Source organism: Psammomys obesus, unplaced genomic scaffold, assembly GCF_907164565.1.
Source record: "Psammomys obesus unplaced genomic scaffold, mPsaObe1.curated_primary_1811, whole genome shotgun sequence".
Lineage (NCBI taxonomy): Eukaryota > Metazoa > Chordata > Mammalia > Rodentia > Muridae > Psammomys > Psammomys obesus.
Genome location: NW_026591086.1, coordinates 6983005 through 7000638, shown reverse-complemented (window position 1 = coordinate 7000638; position 17634 = coordinate 6983005). Strand labels below are relative to the sequence as shown.

General features: G+C 44.3%; 1 protein-coding gene across 1 annotated transcript; it reads right to left on the bottom strand.

Annotated features, from left to right (window-relative positions):
• Positions 1 to 3643: 3643 nt before the first annotated feature.
• Stc1 (stanniocalcin 1) lies at positions 3644 to 15741 on the bottom strand. Its single transcript, XM_055609534.1, has 4 exons — positions 15390 to 15741; positions 13162 to 13304; positions 12345 to 12556; positions 3644 to 6674 (listed from the first exon to the last, which is right to left on the bottom strand). The coding sequence occupies exons 1-4, from the start codon at positions 15505 to 15507 to the stop codon at positions 6404 to 6406; spliced, it is 744 nt and encodes a 247-aa protein (XP_055465509.1). The 5' UTR covers positions 15508 to 15741; the 3' UTR covers positions 3644 to 6403.
• Positions 15742 to 17634: the final 1893 nt, after the last annotated feature.

Genomic DNA, 17634 nt, shown 5'->3' with positions numbered 1-17634 from the left:
TTGGGGGAGGGGTCTACAGCCGGGAGAAGAAGTGAATAAATTGTAATAAATAATAAATTAAAAAATTGAAATGGGTTCTTCTCTCATACAATAATCCTGATCACAGTTTCCTCTCCTTCCAATTTTCTAGCTGCAACCCCCTCCGCACTTCTTTTCTCCTCCAGATCCACTTTCCCTCTGTTTCCCTAGAGAAAAGAGTAGGACTCCAAGAGACAACAACCAAACATGACAAAACAAGATACAGTAAGATAAGACAAAAGCCTTCATGTTGAAGCTGGACAAGGCAACCCAACAGGAGGAAAAGATTCTGAAGAGCAGGCAAAAGAGTCAGAGACACACTCATCCACTCCCACTGTTAGGAGTCCTCTCCTCCCCCAAACACCAAACCAACAGCCATAACATATATGTGGAGGGCCTGGGGCAGACCCTTGGAGGCTTTGTGCTCTCTATTTCAGTTTCTGTGAGCCCATATGAGCCTTCTTAGTTGAGTCAGTGGACCATGTTCTCCTGGTGTCCATCCCCTCTGATGGCAGTTATATCATACTGCAGCAAAAGTCATGGGTTACTTGGTGGTGGTAGATAGGAGAATTCTCTCTGTCTCTTCTCAAGAATGTTTAACACATGCTGGCTACGTGGCATCAAGAATACAAGGATGACATTTGTGGCTGTATTGAAGAGGGCCTCCTGGGGGATGGAGGTGCCATGGCTTTGGTGAATAATTAGGAGTTTAAAGGGAAGACTTTAAACCAGCTAGTATTAACATTGTATGCAATGGCAATATAGGTGAAGACAATATGTAAAAGTAACAAGACAGAAAGCCCCCAGTGTCTTTGAAGGAATCCTGTCAGTAGAATTTAAAGCACTCTCTGAAAAAAATGAGTTAGTATATCAAAGGGCTTACACTTGATGTCAAGATGATTGAAGAAATGGGGATCTATTAGGGTGAGGAATGGACATGACCAAACTTGAACCGAGGCAGCATCCCCGTCATGGTTAGTTGTGTGGAGTGCATTGGGATTGAGAACGGACTGTGGTTCATGCCCGTGGCTACAACTTCAATACCGAGCTTCCTCTTGGTTGCAGTGGCACCAGCAGCCCCGCGGGGAGTGCTAGGGATGTGCTTTCAGGCCTACTCAGACATTTCTATCATTGTATCATGATCCCCCTGACTGGCATGTACAATAATTTCAAGAAACACCAATGCCGGATCCCTGCTAATTGCTCTTTATGACATGTGTGTTCATTCTATAGGAACAATGACCTGTGTTTTCTTTTCTTCTTTTCTTTCTCTCATACCCAAGACCTACAGATCATTTCATAATTTTTGGACCTTCTCTTTGGGAATGCTGATAAGAAAGCGATGGCTCTTGAAAATGTCTTAGAGCCATGGGCTGTTAGAGTGTGAACAATCTCAGGGAAGCATTCACAGGAGACTATGGAGTCTGCTCAGTTCATCATTGGATAATCTACCACTTTTGTAGGCTGTCATTTTATAATTCAAATTCACAAAATTTTGATTTAAGAGTAATGAGTAGTGATCTACAAAAGGAAAAAAATAATCATCTAAGACTCATGTAATAGTGGTGATGGCTTAAATGTAAATGGTGATAGTTAAGGTTTGTTTAATATTTAGTACATAGTATTTAAAGGGTTCTTACTATATGCCAGGTACCGTTTTAAGTGCCTTATCTGTCACATATTTAATGTACAGCCACTTTTGCAGGTGAGACCTATTATTTATTCCTACATCACATAGGGACAATTTTACAAATACAAAAACTGATATGAGACCAGGCGTTTGGCTCAAAGCCACAGAGACAGCGGAGGGAGCTGGATTTGAACTCAACTATAGAGATTCTTAGTCTAAGTTCTTTACGCCATAGGATACCATATTTACCAGATAGCCTTCCTGTACAAACAAACACTGAAAGAAGGCTGAGGGTGAAAATTCAAAATGAGAGAGATGTACTCTGTCTGTGACCCAGGAGAGTCAATGCAACACTTTGTTTTGTTGGTTACCTACTCTGTGAACCTCTGGACATGGGGAAAATGTAGTTTAGAGTTTGAAATAATTGGGGAAGCATATTAATTTGATTTTAAACCATAAGGGGAATTTATTTAATGACAGTGATCTAAGATTCCTATTGAAAAAAACATCCCATCAGGGATCCTTCCCTTTCCCATGACTGAACTCATAACCCTCTGACAAGACCCAAGCTGCCTGCCACACTGTTGTGAATCCTTTTTAAGTTTCTGAGATGGGGCAAGCTAACTCTACTTTCCTCTACCCATGATGGCCAGAATGGACTCTCACTGAGTTGACTGTGTGTAGGACCGCTGTATGAAGCTCATTTAATGCTCCGCAGCAGCTCTGTGGGATCACCGTCACAAGGAAGAAGCAAAGGATGCTTTTTGAGACTCACGACTCACATGGTATCCTGCAGTTTGTGACAGAGCCAGCACTTCCATCTCCTGATCCCCTGGTAGCATAACTGTCTGCTTCCTCTGTTTCCTTGATCTTCTTGAACGGTCTACACTTCCTCTTCTGCTTCGTTCAGAAAAATCCTTATTTAAAACAGTGAGGGTGCTTTGTTATGTTGGGAATACGCCTGCCATTCAGTTGCCCCCGGTCTCTGTGGCGAGGAACTGTGAGCTGCCTATTCACCTGGAAGGGAAGTGGAACCTAGTTCCCTCACTGTTCCTGCCTCACTGCAGCGCACAGGTCTGACTGACAAGCTCAGGTTGCCCACTAGCTTATAGGCCCCTAAAGCCTTTTCCTCTTGGAACTCTTCAAGAGTTTCAAACTCTTGAGAAGAGTTTGTTTTTTCTTTTTCTTTCTTTTTGGATATTTTGTGCTCACGCCTCTGTGCAAGTCAGCGGTTGATGTTGGTGCCTTCCTTGATCCCTTTCTGCCCTGTTTTTTTTTTTTTTTTTTTTTTTTTTTGAGACATTATGTCTCTGTGAACTGGAGGACCCTGAGTGGGCTAAGCATGCTGGCTGGCTGTGAGCAACAAGGCCCCTCTTAGCTCTGCTTCGCCAGAGTTAAGTTACAGACACATGCGATCATGCCTGGGGTCTGAACTCAGGTTGTCATGTTTGTGCGGCATCTCCTGAGGCCTCTCCCAGCCCCTGGGTTTAAATTTTATCATGATGGTAAGGGGAGCTACTGGATGATTTTAAAGATGTTTGGCATATGTTGACTTAAACTATATTCATAATCATATTGACCCATGATTAGTGACTTTAAAGAAAATGAATGAGATAGTGAATTCATAGTTACAGATTCTCAAAAAATTAAAAAGGACACACTTTATTAGTAGTATGTTTGCATGTGTGTTTATGTATGTATGTGTGTGTGTATGTATAGACATGTAGACATGTGCATGCCACAGGACCTCTGTGGAGGTTAGAAGACAACTTTGTGGAGTATATTCTTTCTTTCTTTCTACCTTTATGTGGGTTCTGGGGATTGAACTCGGGTAAACAGGCAAGAACTTTACTCAAGTGAGATCTTGCTGGCCCAAGAAGCTTTTAAAGAATAACAATGAAAGACATGGGGGGAAAAAACGAATAAAACGTAACACTTTATTATTATTATTATCGTAGAAGAATTCACCAAAGGCTTCAAATTATGCTATGGCATCTTTAATTATAAAAATAAGCAAATAAAATAACTTGCATCTGTCATTACCATGATATGTTTCATAACTTTTATATGCACATGGAGCTTAAAAATGTAATTTAACAATAAATAATGACATATACCAGATATGCTCACTGTTTATTCCAGTACTCAGCCAAAAACCTAAATATCATTTAAATTATAAATACATAATGCAAATATAACGGCACAAAAAATGTTCTAAAGTGCAACCAAATCACAAGAGAGGAGATCATGCAAACTGGTCTAGGTCAGCCCCCGAATCACTCTGCAGCAAACACGAGACAAAGCTTTGGAAGTTCAAGGAGGAGGGGGGGGGGGGGGCCAGGGTTGGGAAAAAAAAAGAAGCAAAAAACTAGCAACGTTGTGAGAACTGCTTCTTTCCGTATGTGTAGATATATGTATTGTTGACACATATACCAATGTCTCTGTGGGGTGAAAAGAGGGTATGCCATGGCTTGAAGAGGTCATAGCAAAAATAAACAAAGAGAATAGAGAGAAAGAAAATCTACCAAACTGAAGTTAAGGGAGAATTTTACTAGGAATTCTCATAAGCTACTTGCCACTTTGGGGTTCTGGCTTAGTAGGTTTGCAAAAAATGCACAACACACACACTTGATTAGCTCTTCTGGTTCAAAGAAGTCAGCCTTGCCTGGGGTAAGAAGTTGGGGGGAGAGGGGTGAATCTAGCTTAGAATATGTGCTACCTGATTTCCAAGAGGCTAAGGCAGTGTCCATTTGTCTGGGACCTGGGGATGGGACAGTTCTAAGTATAAAAATGCCCTTAACAATCTGATGCCAGCAGCTTAGAGGCTGTGGGGACAGAGGCGGTAGCATTTGTGCTACTGCTGCTGCTGCACTTGAACTTGGTCCTTGAGCACTATGTTACTGGTTTTAAAGGCTTTGTGGTAAAGTTGTATTGCTTTTTATTTCCCTGGAGAGGTACCCTCCCTCCTCCCACCAGGGTCCCGATCACTCAATTTGGTCAACTCTGGGGTGTAGCCTAGTGAGAGTCAAGCACCAATAGTTTCTACGCAAGTGAGTTTGGAGCAGCCCCTCCCTCGTCCTCTCTCAGCATTGACCTTTGGTGAGCAGTGACACTCATAAGGGGCTGTTGGGTTCAAGGACAATGACCCTGAGAAACTACTGTTGTTCGTAGACAGGTTAATCATTTGGCTTTGGTGGCTGCCATCTTGTAAACATCACAGCGGAAATGATCAAACCACCAGCTCTTATGCCCTCCTTCATTCTCTCCATATTTTTTCTTTTTTTTTTCTTTTTCTTTTTTTTTTTTTTTTTAAAGATCCTACAGAGATGGTCCAGCTGCCAGGACTACTTTGGCGGGCAGCGTGTTACAGGACAAAAAAAAAAAAAATAAATGTAAGAGGAGTCCTATTAAGGCTGGACATCCCAGGGTTATTTATATCCCCTAAGCCCAAGTTCCCCGGACTAAAGACCCAAGGGCTGATTGACTCATTCCTGATTGGCTTAGTGGAAGAAATCACCCACACCATCATTTACCAGAGTGCCAGGCACCGTTGGAACGTGAGGAGCCAAGAACTGCCACTTCCAAGGGGATAGTAGGCCTTGTCACACTCAGTGGTCCAAGCCCAAAGGAATGGTCTTTTTGATTCCTGTAATTCCCAGTTGGATGTGACAGAGGTGTTTCAGGAAATATCTAAGTCAATTGTAGCCTCAGGGTTGAGGTGGGCTGGGAGATTAACATCTTACCTGGGGTCCTTCAGATAACCTGTTGGGTTTTCCTATCTCATATAGGCCCATCTTAAGTTCTGGTGTTGAGTTAAAACTACTTCTACCCCCTTAGTTATAAAAAAGGCCACAAGGAGCATGAACGCGGATATCTGGAAGTGAGATAGTTATTCCATTCCCAGGAAAAGGAAAATAAAGCTAAGGTACAAAACTAAATCTATATGCAATAAAGTTCTTATAGACTGCTCTGTTAAGCAGCGTCCTCTGGAATTTATGTACAGTACAATAGTTTTCAGCTATTTATATTCCACAGTTAGACCTTAAGATTCTCTGTTTTTAAGACAATTGTTAAAGATACTTTTAAAGCTCTGAGCAGTTACAGTACATAAAGATGTTAGCTTTTTGTTTTTCATTAGATGCAAGAAGATGCTGGCTCAAAACCTGGCTGGAGAACCAGGTTTGAGCAATTTGGTAAATATGTCAGAAAGGAAGTTAGACATTGGAGGAGAGAGACCATAAGACTCATTAGAGATCAAGAATTCAAACATGACATTCATATTCGTCCATGGCCAGCACAGATTCATAACACGAATTCCATTTAACATATTTATGAGCATTTAAGACATGCATTTAAATAAAGTTGTTTCGTATTGGCTAACTCTACTGGGTGACCATTCTTACGGGCTCTACATCTTCAGATTTCAACGACTGGGCAGTTACATGAACGTTTTGTGTTTGAGGAGAGTTGATAGGGATCTGGGAAAAGAATTCAAAGGGGGGGGATAAAAGAGGCTATGTTCTCTCAAGGAGAGGCAGAATGATCACACGTATTCTGTTGGGAAGAATGCTGTCATTGCAGAATGTTGGGATATTGATTACGGAAGCCTAGTTTCATGCAATTTTCTTTAAGGGGGAATAGAAAATAGGAACTACTTAGAAAAAAAATCAAACCAGGCACAGTACACTCAAAGTTGGTGTGTCAACACCCCTAAAATGCTATTAGTTTGGTGAGGCTGTGAATACCTCTCCCTGGTTATGCGCTCTCATGGGAGGTGCGTTTGATGTGGGAGGGAGAATCCCCCTCACCTCTAAGGTTCCTGAGGAGGACTTTCAGCTTCTGTGGCTCATTTGTACGCCTCCTGTTGAAGTCAGCTCTCGGGTGTGTCTGGGCACAGTGGTCTGTCTGAAGGATGTGGAAGAGGCTGGCCATGTTGGGCCCGATCTTCTCCATAAGGCTGTCCCTGATTGTGCTGACCGTGTCTTCATCACATTCTAAAAGGCTTCGGACAAGTCTGTTGTAGTATCTGCATTGAGAAAAAAAGGTTCTCACTAGGGAAAGCCAACCAAGGACCAGGTTCAGACATCAATGTTCCAACTATGCAAAGCTGCAGGTGGCTTTGGTTTTGGTTTCCTTCTGCGCTCTGGGTTTACTGTACAACACCAGAAAGTCCATCTCCTTGTTTAGACCTCAAGAGATTTAGATCCCACTGAACAGTAGTAGGCTGACTGTAACGTATGAAATTCTGGAAGACAATGTCTCTCAGGGAGAAATGGGACAACACAATAATGCTCTCATGCTGTAGAGAATAAATTGAGCTGCTTGCTCAGAGCCACACAATGAATTAATCGCATAAGAGGACTTAGTCAAATAAAATGAGTATAACAGGTAGGTCTTAAATGTTAAACTTGTGTTAGCATTAAATCACTGTGCATGAATTGACAGTTATTTGGATGTCTTTTTGCAACTTCTCTTTGTCCTGGGATTGTGTGTGCTCAAGTGTATGTGCATATGAATGTACATTCTAACTAAACTTTGGTCGAAAGCCATGCATTTTCCTGTGAAATTTACTTTCCTTACACCCACTCAGCCAGTCTTGAAAAGGCTGATGACTGACGACTGACTATTTTGAGGCTTCCTTCAAAGGCATATAGTGGCTTTCTGCAGCCAAACACTTGGTAGCAAGGGTGCTTGAAGGAAAGATTAATGGCCTTTAACGGTCCATGGTTCTGCGAGTCCATGAAATCCTCTCACACTGTTCAGAGTTTTGTGGCCTCTTTCTTCTCTGAATACCTCACAGAGTTTAGTTATCACCTCAAGCACCAACATTTAATGGCCTCACGACTATTTCTCCCCACCCCCACCCCGGCTAGATTTTGAAAACTTCTTAAAGGGCTGGATGGATGTCCTTAGTCTTTGTAGGCAAGTGGCTGAGTGTCATCAAGCTGTATTGTCTGCTCAACATTACTTTTTTTGTCATGAGAAAATGCAATTTAAATAACAGGGTGACTCTTGCCTGAGAAGACCACATCCACCTTCACCATGTATAACACTGACCTTCTCTTAGGTCTCACCATTTGCCTCTATGCTTGTATGGATATAGAAATATTTTTTTACTATAACAACTGAAAAGAACATAAAACTATTCTTCTGTTGTTCAAAAAAATACCCAAACAAACAAACAACAATAAAAAAACAACCCCTCCCCCGTGGTTCTGGTAGACTTTTAAGCAAACAAACAAAATCCCTAATGACGAAGACCTTTATGTTTGGTATAAGTGACTTTCATGTATGCAATGATTTCTCTGAATGTCCCAAACAGTGCAACTAAGTGTTATGGTTGTGAAAGGATTGAACCATCTGTATTTAAAACTTCTAAACAACTTGTACAGTTCAGGTGTTTTCCAAAGAGACTTGGGACATTTCTGTGGCTCGGTGGTTGTGCAAACCCCTTAGCTCTGTGCTCCTTGACAGGAGACTCTCCTGGCGACAGCAACCTGCTATACTGATATGGAGAGATCCCTTTCAAGGAGGGTATCACAGGAGCCACAGGATCATCCAGGGGGAAAACAATCCTGTTTATTTTTAACTCAACTCCAAGAGCATAGGAGCAAGCATCTAGCTAGAAGAGCTTGACCTCTAGAGAGGTCTTTTGAAGGATGGACAGTGAACAGTATGTCGTGAATAATGAGGCAAAGCAGTCACCCTTCTTTGGGTGAGAGGGTGAAGTCGGGGATGGAGAGAAAGAGAGGAACAGCGTCTGATTTGCCCATAGTTCTGGCTACAGACTTCCTGTCAGGGACAATTATATCCAGCTGTGAGTGAAATTGGGCTTCTCTGGCTCAGAGGAACATTTTCCAACCCTTTGGAATTACAAAGAATACGAGTCAAGCTGAGCTTTACTTGGAGGGAGGAATGGGGAGAAAACTAGTGTTGGAAAAACTGAGAAAAGAAAAAACAATTGTACCTTCATTCATATCTAGGCATCTACTAATTTTTGGGCTCTTGCGGGACTTAGCTCCCCGACATCTTGGGGTCTATTTTATAAGGCAGTTAGTTCTTAGAGGATAAAGTAAAGGACTTTATAGTTCAGAGAAGTTAACCCTTCCACATCTAGAAAGAACTCTTCATGCCCATGTGCCTTCAAATGGGCTGGAAAATGTGATTGCTCTTTAGGAACAGGAAGAATGGAAAGTTTCTTCTTGGACAGAATCGGAAGTTCTTGTATGGATGGAGAATTCTAAACTGCCTAAAGAAATTCAGCTTGTGTAGCTAGTGTACAGCTTTGGGAGCCCATTGGTGCCAACTCTGGGAACACCTGCCTTTGCTGTTGTCTTCTCTGAGGAACTAGACAGGATACCTGCTCTTGGGTCTTCTTGGCAATGATTCCTGTCAGTCTGCCTGCTCTTAGTAACTTCTGCTTCCCTGAGGGGGCTTTGGTAAATCAGTGCAGTAGGCTGAGAGAACATTTTAAAATAGGGAATTATAGATGGCTCAGTTAGGAGCTCCTCAGGAGCTAAAACACAGGCCAGACTGCCTGATATCAGTTCAGCTAACCCTGTTGTCTCCAACGAGACTGGAATGTGGCACTCGCCTCTGGACCGTGCAGGCCAATGAGAAGACCTTTACTACGGGTTGCTAAGCAACACAGATGCTTTAAGAGGCTGTGCCTCCAGCAAAAGTTGACTTAGCGATAGCCATATATTTTTTGAGCAGCCTTTTGTACCAAGAACATATAGTTACTCTAGCTATTGAGGGATAAATGAACACATCTGACGGTAGGCAGGAGATAGCCCTGTAGCTCTGAGGAGGGACGTGTCTTTTCTTTCAGGAGAGAGTGCACACTAAATTCCTTGCCGAACACCACAGTGCTTGTATATTTAGTTATTCATGGTATTCTATTTTTGGGGCTGCAGGGACTTCTTGCAGGGTTTCTCTGGCTGTCTTCATTTGAAGTAGAAATGGAAATAGCTTGGCTCAAGGCCATGTGAATTTTGGACCCTATTTGGTGACTAACCAAGCTGTGAGACCTTCAGCAGGTTGCTCATGTCGCTGAACCTCTGTCCTTCAGTCAGCTAAACAGGGCAGCAGAGGCTACAAAGCTGTCACCTTCATTCAGCTGCGGTATTTTGTTTCTTAGGATTCAATGTACATTTTCCCTCCCAGGCTAACAAAAACATTACCACTCAGCAGAAGAAACCCCCTTTTGTAAGGGTAGTTGGGATGATTCCTTTCTTTAGCCTGACAGCATTTATAGCATGAGGTTACACACCGCAATGAGGCAGCAGATTAAGCCTTCTGGTCTGGAAGGACTTTGTATGAAGCACAGATCTTTCTTCTCACTTTGAAAATTTTATCCTTGACCCCCTCCCCCCAACATACTTGGTAAAGAATAAGATCAGACATTCTCCATAGCTACAGTTTCAGCCATGCTTACCCAAATACACACATTCTGCCTAGGAACATTCTGTGTGAGAGTTTATAAATAGTCCTTTGTTTCCCTTGATCAATATTATTCTTCTGTTTCCTGTTCCCAATCCGTGCCCTAGAGAGTTGGACGCTTTGTCACTTTTCCCACTCTGGACCTGGGTTGGTCCTATTGGTTCCCAAGCATCATCGTGTTTTGCCCATGCCACCAATCCTCCTTGCCTCCCTGCAGACTGAAAGTATGGGCTGCAAATCAAGGCAGGGGATACTTCCCACTTACTTCTCTCCCTGGATGCACCTTTGGTATGTACACACGCCCCTGTTCTGCCTTTCGGTCCAGTCAAGCTTTTGTCTTCTCCCAGACCTAAATCTCATGCTAGACAAACCACAGGAAGGTGGAATGAACCTGTAACTACTTCCCTTTGTAAATCTTTGCCAACTGGCAGGGACTTTGCATGTGTCTCTGCTGGGCCCGAGGCTGGGAAAGCAGGATGTTTCAGGCAGCAAGGAGCTGAAATAGAGCAGATGAAGCTCCGCCTAGAAAGGAAATCATTCCAGTCCTGCTGAACACTGAAGTGAAATACTTGGAAAAAGGTAAGCAATGCATGAGAGATTCTGGTGCTTAAGAGCATGCCACCTTTCTCCCACTGATCTTTGCTACTAAACGTGAACAAGAGGAGATAAAGAGACTGTGCCTAGACCATTTTTCTGAAGGCGTTGCAAACAAGATGCTTTGGAGAAAGAATAATGGTCTGGCTAAGAGCTCCTTTCCTAAGTTTCCTCTTGGGCTTTCTTTGCACAGTGACTCTCTTTTTGCAAGGGGAAATGCAACTTTAATTGAAATAGTCAGCTCAGTATAGCCTTGAAATTGGCCACCTGCCACATTAGAGATCATATGTGTCCAGAATCTTTAACAACTTGTACTGATAAGTCTGCTAATATCCCTCCCTTTAAAATGCTACATAACTACATCCTTTGTCCCTAGCCATTCCATTGTCTTACCAAGAACTCTTCATTTCTTTCCCTTATGGAAAAGGGTTAGTCTCCAAAAAAATAGCCAAGTGTTAAGCCTTCCTTTCTTCAACAAGAATCTTCCTAGGAGAATTCTAAAATTTGAAGTTGATCTAGCGAGACAAGCCACTTGAGGAAAATGGAGTTGAGGAAATTTCTTACTGAGAAAAACAGTAAGAATTCTTGTAGAGCTGAATTCTTGGTAGATTTATATTACTTGAGTTGTGGCTCAGTAGGCCACTAACCTGTAGTTGAGACTCGCTCCCACATGTCACAGAATTGTCATGTTAGGGACAGAGCCCCAGATAGACTTGACCACTGTCACTTTCAGAAAGATAGGGCCATTTGGCTAGGAGATGTATCAGATTAAGTATCTGGTAACTCTTAGGGGACCAGAATAACACAACTGTTCCTTGTGAGTTCATGGAGACTTGGTGTGAGAGTCAGAGAATCATGAGATTTCATCCAATCATAGGATTTGGCTTAGAGCATCTCCACAGGCCATTGTTAACTGGCTTATAGTTAACTATTGATTCTGTTTGTCTTTGTCCTGCCAAACACCATCCCTCACCTCTTGTTAGACATCTTTCCAAGATTTTCATAGTGGACCAGGATGCCGGGTCTCCTATGTATCAGGGATTCATTTCTGCCTGGCAAAGACTTCGATGTCAACATCACTGCAAGATCTGGAGCTTAGATGGTGTGAACCCAGAAGGCTTTGGGTCACCTGAGATGCAAATGTGATCTTGGTAGCTACCAGCTCATCATTCTGGGAAATCTTGAGCTTAGAGGGTTGGCATGACATAAGGCTCTAAAGGAAACATGAGAATGGTTCCCTGAAGCCATTTTGCTTTTCATAGAGAAAAAAATCCAAGTCCTGGAGAAATAAGATGGCTTGTTCTGCATTAGCCACTGAAATATCTGGCTTTGGGAGTAACTTGAAATATATACAAAGTTAATAAAAGTCTGAACTCTGACATTTGACCAGGGGGTTTTTATCATGGCCTATTGTTCTGTTGCTTTGCCGTGGTTTCAGCCAAACCTGATGTTTCAAAAGGTACTTTCCAGAGGATTCACTGTTCCCTCAGGCTTATGGTAAGAAACTGGACAAAGAAATGCACCCAGGAGTACTGCAAACCAGCCATTCTGCTAGCTGTTTGAGGAGAGTCTAACACTAGAGGAAAAATTATTGCTCTGGCTTTCTTGGCAAGCCTTCCTTCCCCCACCCCAACTGTGAAGAAGAGGACCCATGAGGTACCTGTTGGAGAAGTGATTGGGCAGCTGTATGACTTCAGTGATTGCTTCCGGGTTGCGCTTGGCGATGCTGCAAACATTCAGCTTGCTATAGCACTCCTCCTGCACCTCGGCGATCATCCTCTGGAAAGTAGAACACCTCCGAATGGCAAGGAAGACCTTGGAGGTGATCCCATTGGCGATGCACTTTAAGCTCTCTTTGACAAATGCTTTTCCCTGCCAGGGATGAGAAGATAAGCGTTAGTTTGACCTGCTAATAGAGGTCTGGGTCTATGACCCAGGGACCTTTAAGGGGACTGACTGACTTTAATAGCATGACCAAGAATCAAATGAGAAAATCCCTTCTCCGTTGGACTATCTTGAATAGTCAGCTCCACAGAAAGGGAATGAGATGGGAGGAAGCCATCATTAACTGTTCTGAGGTGTGAAGATGGTTAGAATCAGTTTATGTTCGTGAGATTAAGACTGATAACTCGGAATTTCAGATAGCAGGCTAGGGCATTCAGAGGAGAGCATTTTTTTTTTTTTCTTACAAAGTAGAAATGCTTTTTTGCTAGTCATTCCTCATGATAGATAGAAGCCAGTCTCTGTCAACTCCTTATTCCTGGTCTAAACTGTGTGCTTGCCCCTGCTGTCTGTCTGTCTGTCTCTGCCTCTCTCTGCGCGTGTGTGTGTGTGTGTGTGTGTGTCTGTCTGTCTGTCTACACTCTGGGATGAGCCTTCTGAGTAGGAAGCTTGGAAGCAGAGGTGTCTCCTAAGAATAGTAATGAGCACTCTGTTAAAAGACAATTAATAGCCAGTGGGAGCAGAGGTTGCGTTACCTGAGTGTCAAATTTAGCAGCACTGTACAAGAAGGATTTACAAATGTCGTACATCCCGTCTGTGTCACACGTGGAGTTTTCCAGGCATGCAAAAGCCCCGCAGCCAACCTGCAGGGCACTGTTGAGGCAGCGAACCACTTCAGCTGGAAGAGACAAGCAGAACCAGCCTGGGTCAAGCCAAAGGGGCTCTGGGTAGGATCCAATTGGTGTAGAGGCCAATACCAAGTGCCCAGGATCTGAACTTGTCCTCAAATTTGAGCTTGGGCTCCATTAGACAAAACAATGTGAAGAAAAGTGGGGGTGAGAAAGGGATGGACAGGCCCCTTTTCCTTCCAAGAGTCAGAGTAAAGGAGATGCTTCCCCCCTCAGGCACATGCTTTCTGGGCCTCACCCTTCCACGCGTTTTGATGGCTAGAGAAGTAACGTTAGAGACCTTGTAATTCACAGTGCCTTCTGGTGGTGACAGGAATCAAAGCTGTCACTCGGGACTTGAAAGCATGGGTAGGCTGAGGGCAATGACCGAAGGTCAGACTCATGATGAGGTGTGTGTGCATGGGGGTGGGGGGTGGGGGATGTCCAGAGAATCTGGAGTAAAAAAACAAACAAACATGGTTTTGAAATCCAAGTGACAGAGAATAATTTGCTGAGTCCGTTTGGAGGGAGACCCTTCCCAAAGAGGGCATTGGCAGAAAGGAATCGGAACCCTTTGTATCCACCCCAGCCCCCCTCAACCACAGCCTGGTGGTGCTCAGAGGTATGAATAAGCCCTCATATTAAAAAGCCTCTTTTCCAAAAGGAGAAACACAGGTGTGGAGTGACAAGTCCAAGGCACCCCTTGTGCAAGGCTGGAAGAAAACCGCAAAGAACTTGCACCAGGCTTTCTGCATTCTGGATAAGATCTGCCATAAAAGTAATTTCTTTCCCACAGAAGGAGGGGTGTTCTGGCAGGCAGCTCAGCAAGCAATGATCTGTAGCCTTCATACCTTAGGATTCTCCTCCCAGATCAAAAGCATGGTTTGGTTAGGTTAGGCTTCCCAGCCTCCCCCCCAGCCTCCCCCCCCCCCCACCCCGCAGCCTCTGGGATGTTACAAGTCATTTCCCTAATTATATATTTCCACGGGTTCAAATTATAACTTTGCTTTAAGCAGTTTTAATATGCATTAGGGCTGCTATTGTTTTAGGCAGGCTTGAATTGTGAATCACGGCATCGCTATAGCAACTAAGTACAAAAGGAAGCCAGGCAAAAGGCCTCCTCTCGGCAGGGACCTGAGCTCTTCCAAGAGGGAGCATCTGCAGCATTTGACACCTGCGGTCTCATCTCTGCTGACAGTTAGGGAAAGGAGTGAGTGGGGAGCAGAAGTCAAAGGGCAGAAGGGTCCTAATGCCTCTTTGCCTCCGGAGGCTGGGACCATATATACAGTTATCTGGTGCTGGAGTCAGGCCGAAAGTAAGACCTTCCTCTTGGAGAAAGAACAGCTTTGGTTCACAAATGCACTTCCTTCTAGGGGCCGTGGGCTGCACGGGCGATTGAATGGAGTCGGTGAGGGCGGGGAGGCAGATAGGCAGGCGTGTAGGGAATGGGGTGTGTAGGGTTTTTTTTTTTCTCCCTTCTTTCTGAATCCGCCCTGATTCCTCCTCCCCCCGCCCCCCGCCCCCCAGACTCGAGGACTACGGTTCCGCAAATCAGTGTGAGGAGGGCACTTGTCTGTGTGCTGGATGAAGCGGTCGAGAAGTCAAGTTACAAGGTCTTAAAGGAGCAGGGAGAGGGGCCGCAGCAGGTACGCGGCGCAGCACCTTCACACCGGCTCGTGGAGTGTGGAGAGCCGCTGCGAGGCGTGCCAACATTCAAGCCTCTCCCCGCCCCCTCCCCCCAACAAGAGGGTACGTGCCAGATTTCAGGCAGTCAGGCTGGGCTTATGCAATGAAATACCCTCAGCAGAGCGCCCGGCTTCTTCGTTAGTTGCATGCAATTTATTAAACAAAGGAACTCCACTTCCTAAGGCTATTGGATTACACTGGCAATGCACAGTACTAGCAGGCATGAAGCACATTCATTACCGAGACCAGACACACACACACACACACACACACACACACACACACACACACTCGCACGCACGCACGCACGCACACACATGCAAAAGTGAGGAAAGGCAAATGGGGAGAGGTCGTTGGGGGGGGGGGGGGGGGGGGGGGGGAGGAAACCGGTCCTGGGTTTGCTTGCTTACCTGAATTTTGAGCTGCCACTCGGGATTTTCTGGGGCTCACAGAGTCATTCTGTTCCGCCTCGTGCGTTGCGGCAGCGCTGATGACCAGCGCCAGAATCACCGCTGAGTTTTGGAGCATTCTCTGAGAAGTTTCCGCTAAGTTGTTGGCTTTTTTTTTTTTTTTTTCCTCCCCCCCTTTCCTCTTTCCCTCTCCCGGCTTGAGTGAAGATGTGGAGCTGGATATACTGAGAGCTTAGGTGAGGATTTGATGAGGAATTTTTTTGTGTGTGTGTGGCTGGCTGGCTGGCTAGCTGGCTGGCTGGCTGGCTGCTGCTGCTGCTGCTGCTTCTCCTTGCACCTCTGGCTTTTGCAAACTGGGGGCCCAAGAGCTGCACCCAGGGATTTTATAGCCGTCTTATCGGTCCTCAGGATCAGTGACCAATCAGATCCTTCAACTGGTCCGTTTAGCCAATCGGCGGGTACGCTTATTCAGCTGGAGCTTTTTGACTTCTTAGAAATATTTTCCAGCAAATTGAGAGTACCTGCTGCCAATGATTTATATGTGTGTGAGAGAGAGACTGTGTGTGCAGGGATGTGTGGAAAAGCTATTTTCACACGCTGAAGCGCTAACTTTGTATTGATCAAACTGAAAGGAAAATCACTTGAAAGACCCTTCAAGGTACTTGTGAAATTCATCTTTAATTTTTTTTTTTTTGCTTGTTTAATGAACCACTAGGAGGAACGGGTGTTGGGTGCTCGTAGGGAGATGTGATGCAGATTAGAATTTAATCACATTATAGCGATGCTCTAATTTTAGTAGGCTGTTCTCTGTAAGAGCTCAGCATTACTTTTGCATGTGCGTGTTCACTTGCAGTGTGTATCTATGATTCTGTGGACACCCTGAATTCTCACTGATATGTGTGAGCCAAGGCAGAAGGAGGCACGTGAGTGCGAGAGCCTCGTGAACTGAAGGTCTCTAGCTCTCCGCTGTTCCCTCAGCTCTCCCGTTTAGTAAATCTATGACCTTGGCCATGTCCCTTTAACTTGCTGTTTCACTTCTCAAATCTTATTTCACCTCTAAAAATGATATGATTCCCCAGGCAACATAAAAATTTGAAATAAGGTCTCACGTAGTCCAGGCTGAGCTTGAGGTATAGCTGAGGGTGACCTTGAACTCCTGTCTTCCTGCTTCCATCTTTCTCATGCTGCAATGACAGGAGCTTGCCACCATGTGGTTCTGGTGATTGAACCCACAGCTTCATGCATGCTGGCCTGCACTCTGTTAACTGGCTATATCCTGGTCCTGGACCTCACCCATCAACACTGTCTCCTTAGTCACCAGTGGCTCTGCCAGCTCTAGGAGTGTTGGTTACTGTCTGCACACCCACTCACTCACTCACTCACACCACACTTCACAGAGGAACACAGCAAATGCCTGAAAATTAATAAACTGTGTATTCAAACCCGGCAGCTTCATAATCACGTTGAAACAATGAGCTGGTCAAAGCAAGATTAAACCTGCTGGGTAAACCAGTTCATTTCTTGGGGGTTGGGGAGGGGGGGGGCGGGACTGGGAAGAAAGGGTAGGGAAAGACCAGAGTGTGTAGGAGAGGAGACTGATAAACTGGAGACTTAATGGGAAAATTATAGTGGAATCACAAATCATGCCCAGTTTCTTATAAGTGGGGTGTAGGCAACAGGAAAGCTTGTCTGTGAGTTGTGAAGGAGGTTAATGATCCATGAGAGGACCTTCTCAGGGTAGGAAGGTGGTCATTAAAGGCTGGGGTGAGGTGAAGGGACTAAACAATAAAACTTTGAGCATTTTTCAGGAGGCAGGTGAGAAAGAGCTTTTGGTCATTTTTCAGACTTGGACAGCATGGTCTTGCCACGAAACAGAGCCAGTGGCTTCAGGTTTAACCCTGAACCTTTACATAAAAGCCTAAAAAAAAATAAGCTTATTCTTTAAACATAACACATCAAGCTAAGAATTAGGTCTGTTTCTGAGTGTGTGTGTTTGTGAGCGTGCACACACATATGCAGAAAGGGCTTGCTAAGGTGACTTATAGCCCACCCTTAAATTTAGTTGGAAAGATGACTAACCTTGGGACTAACCTTCTGCAAGTTCAGAATGTCCTGACTTTGCCTGGGAGACAGCTAGAGATTTGAGGGAGGTTTCATGGAAAGACCTTCAGAAGTAAGTGAGTATTTAAATTAGGAAGATAGTGATGCTAGCTTGTGTTTCATAAAATTCTTATTCTGGAAAGCG

Bases quoted from the DNA above. Each gene is read 5' to 3' on its own strand.
- Stc1 (XM_055609534.1), bottom strand. From the start codon at position 15,507: ATGCTCCAAAACTCAGCGGTGATTCTGGCGCTGGTCATCAGCGCTGCC. The intron at 13,305-15,389 runs GTAAGCAAGCAA...TGTCTCTTCCAG, and splicing joins AGTGGCAGCTCAAAATTCAG to CTGAAGTGGTTCGCTGCCTC. The intron at 6,675-12,344 runs GTACCTCATGGG...TTCTCAATGCAG, and splicing joins CCCAATCACTTCTCCAACAG to ATACTACAACAGACTTGTCC.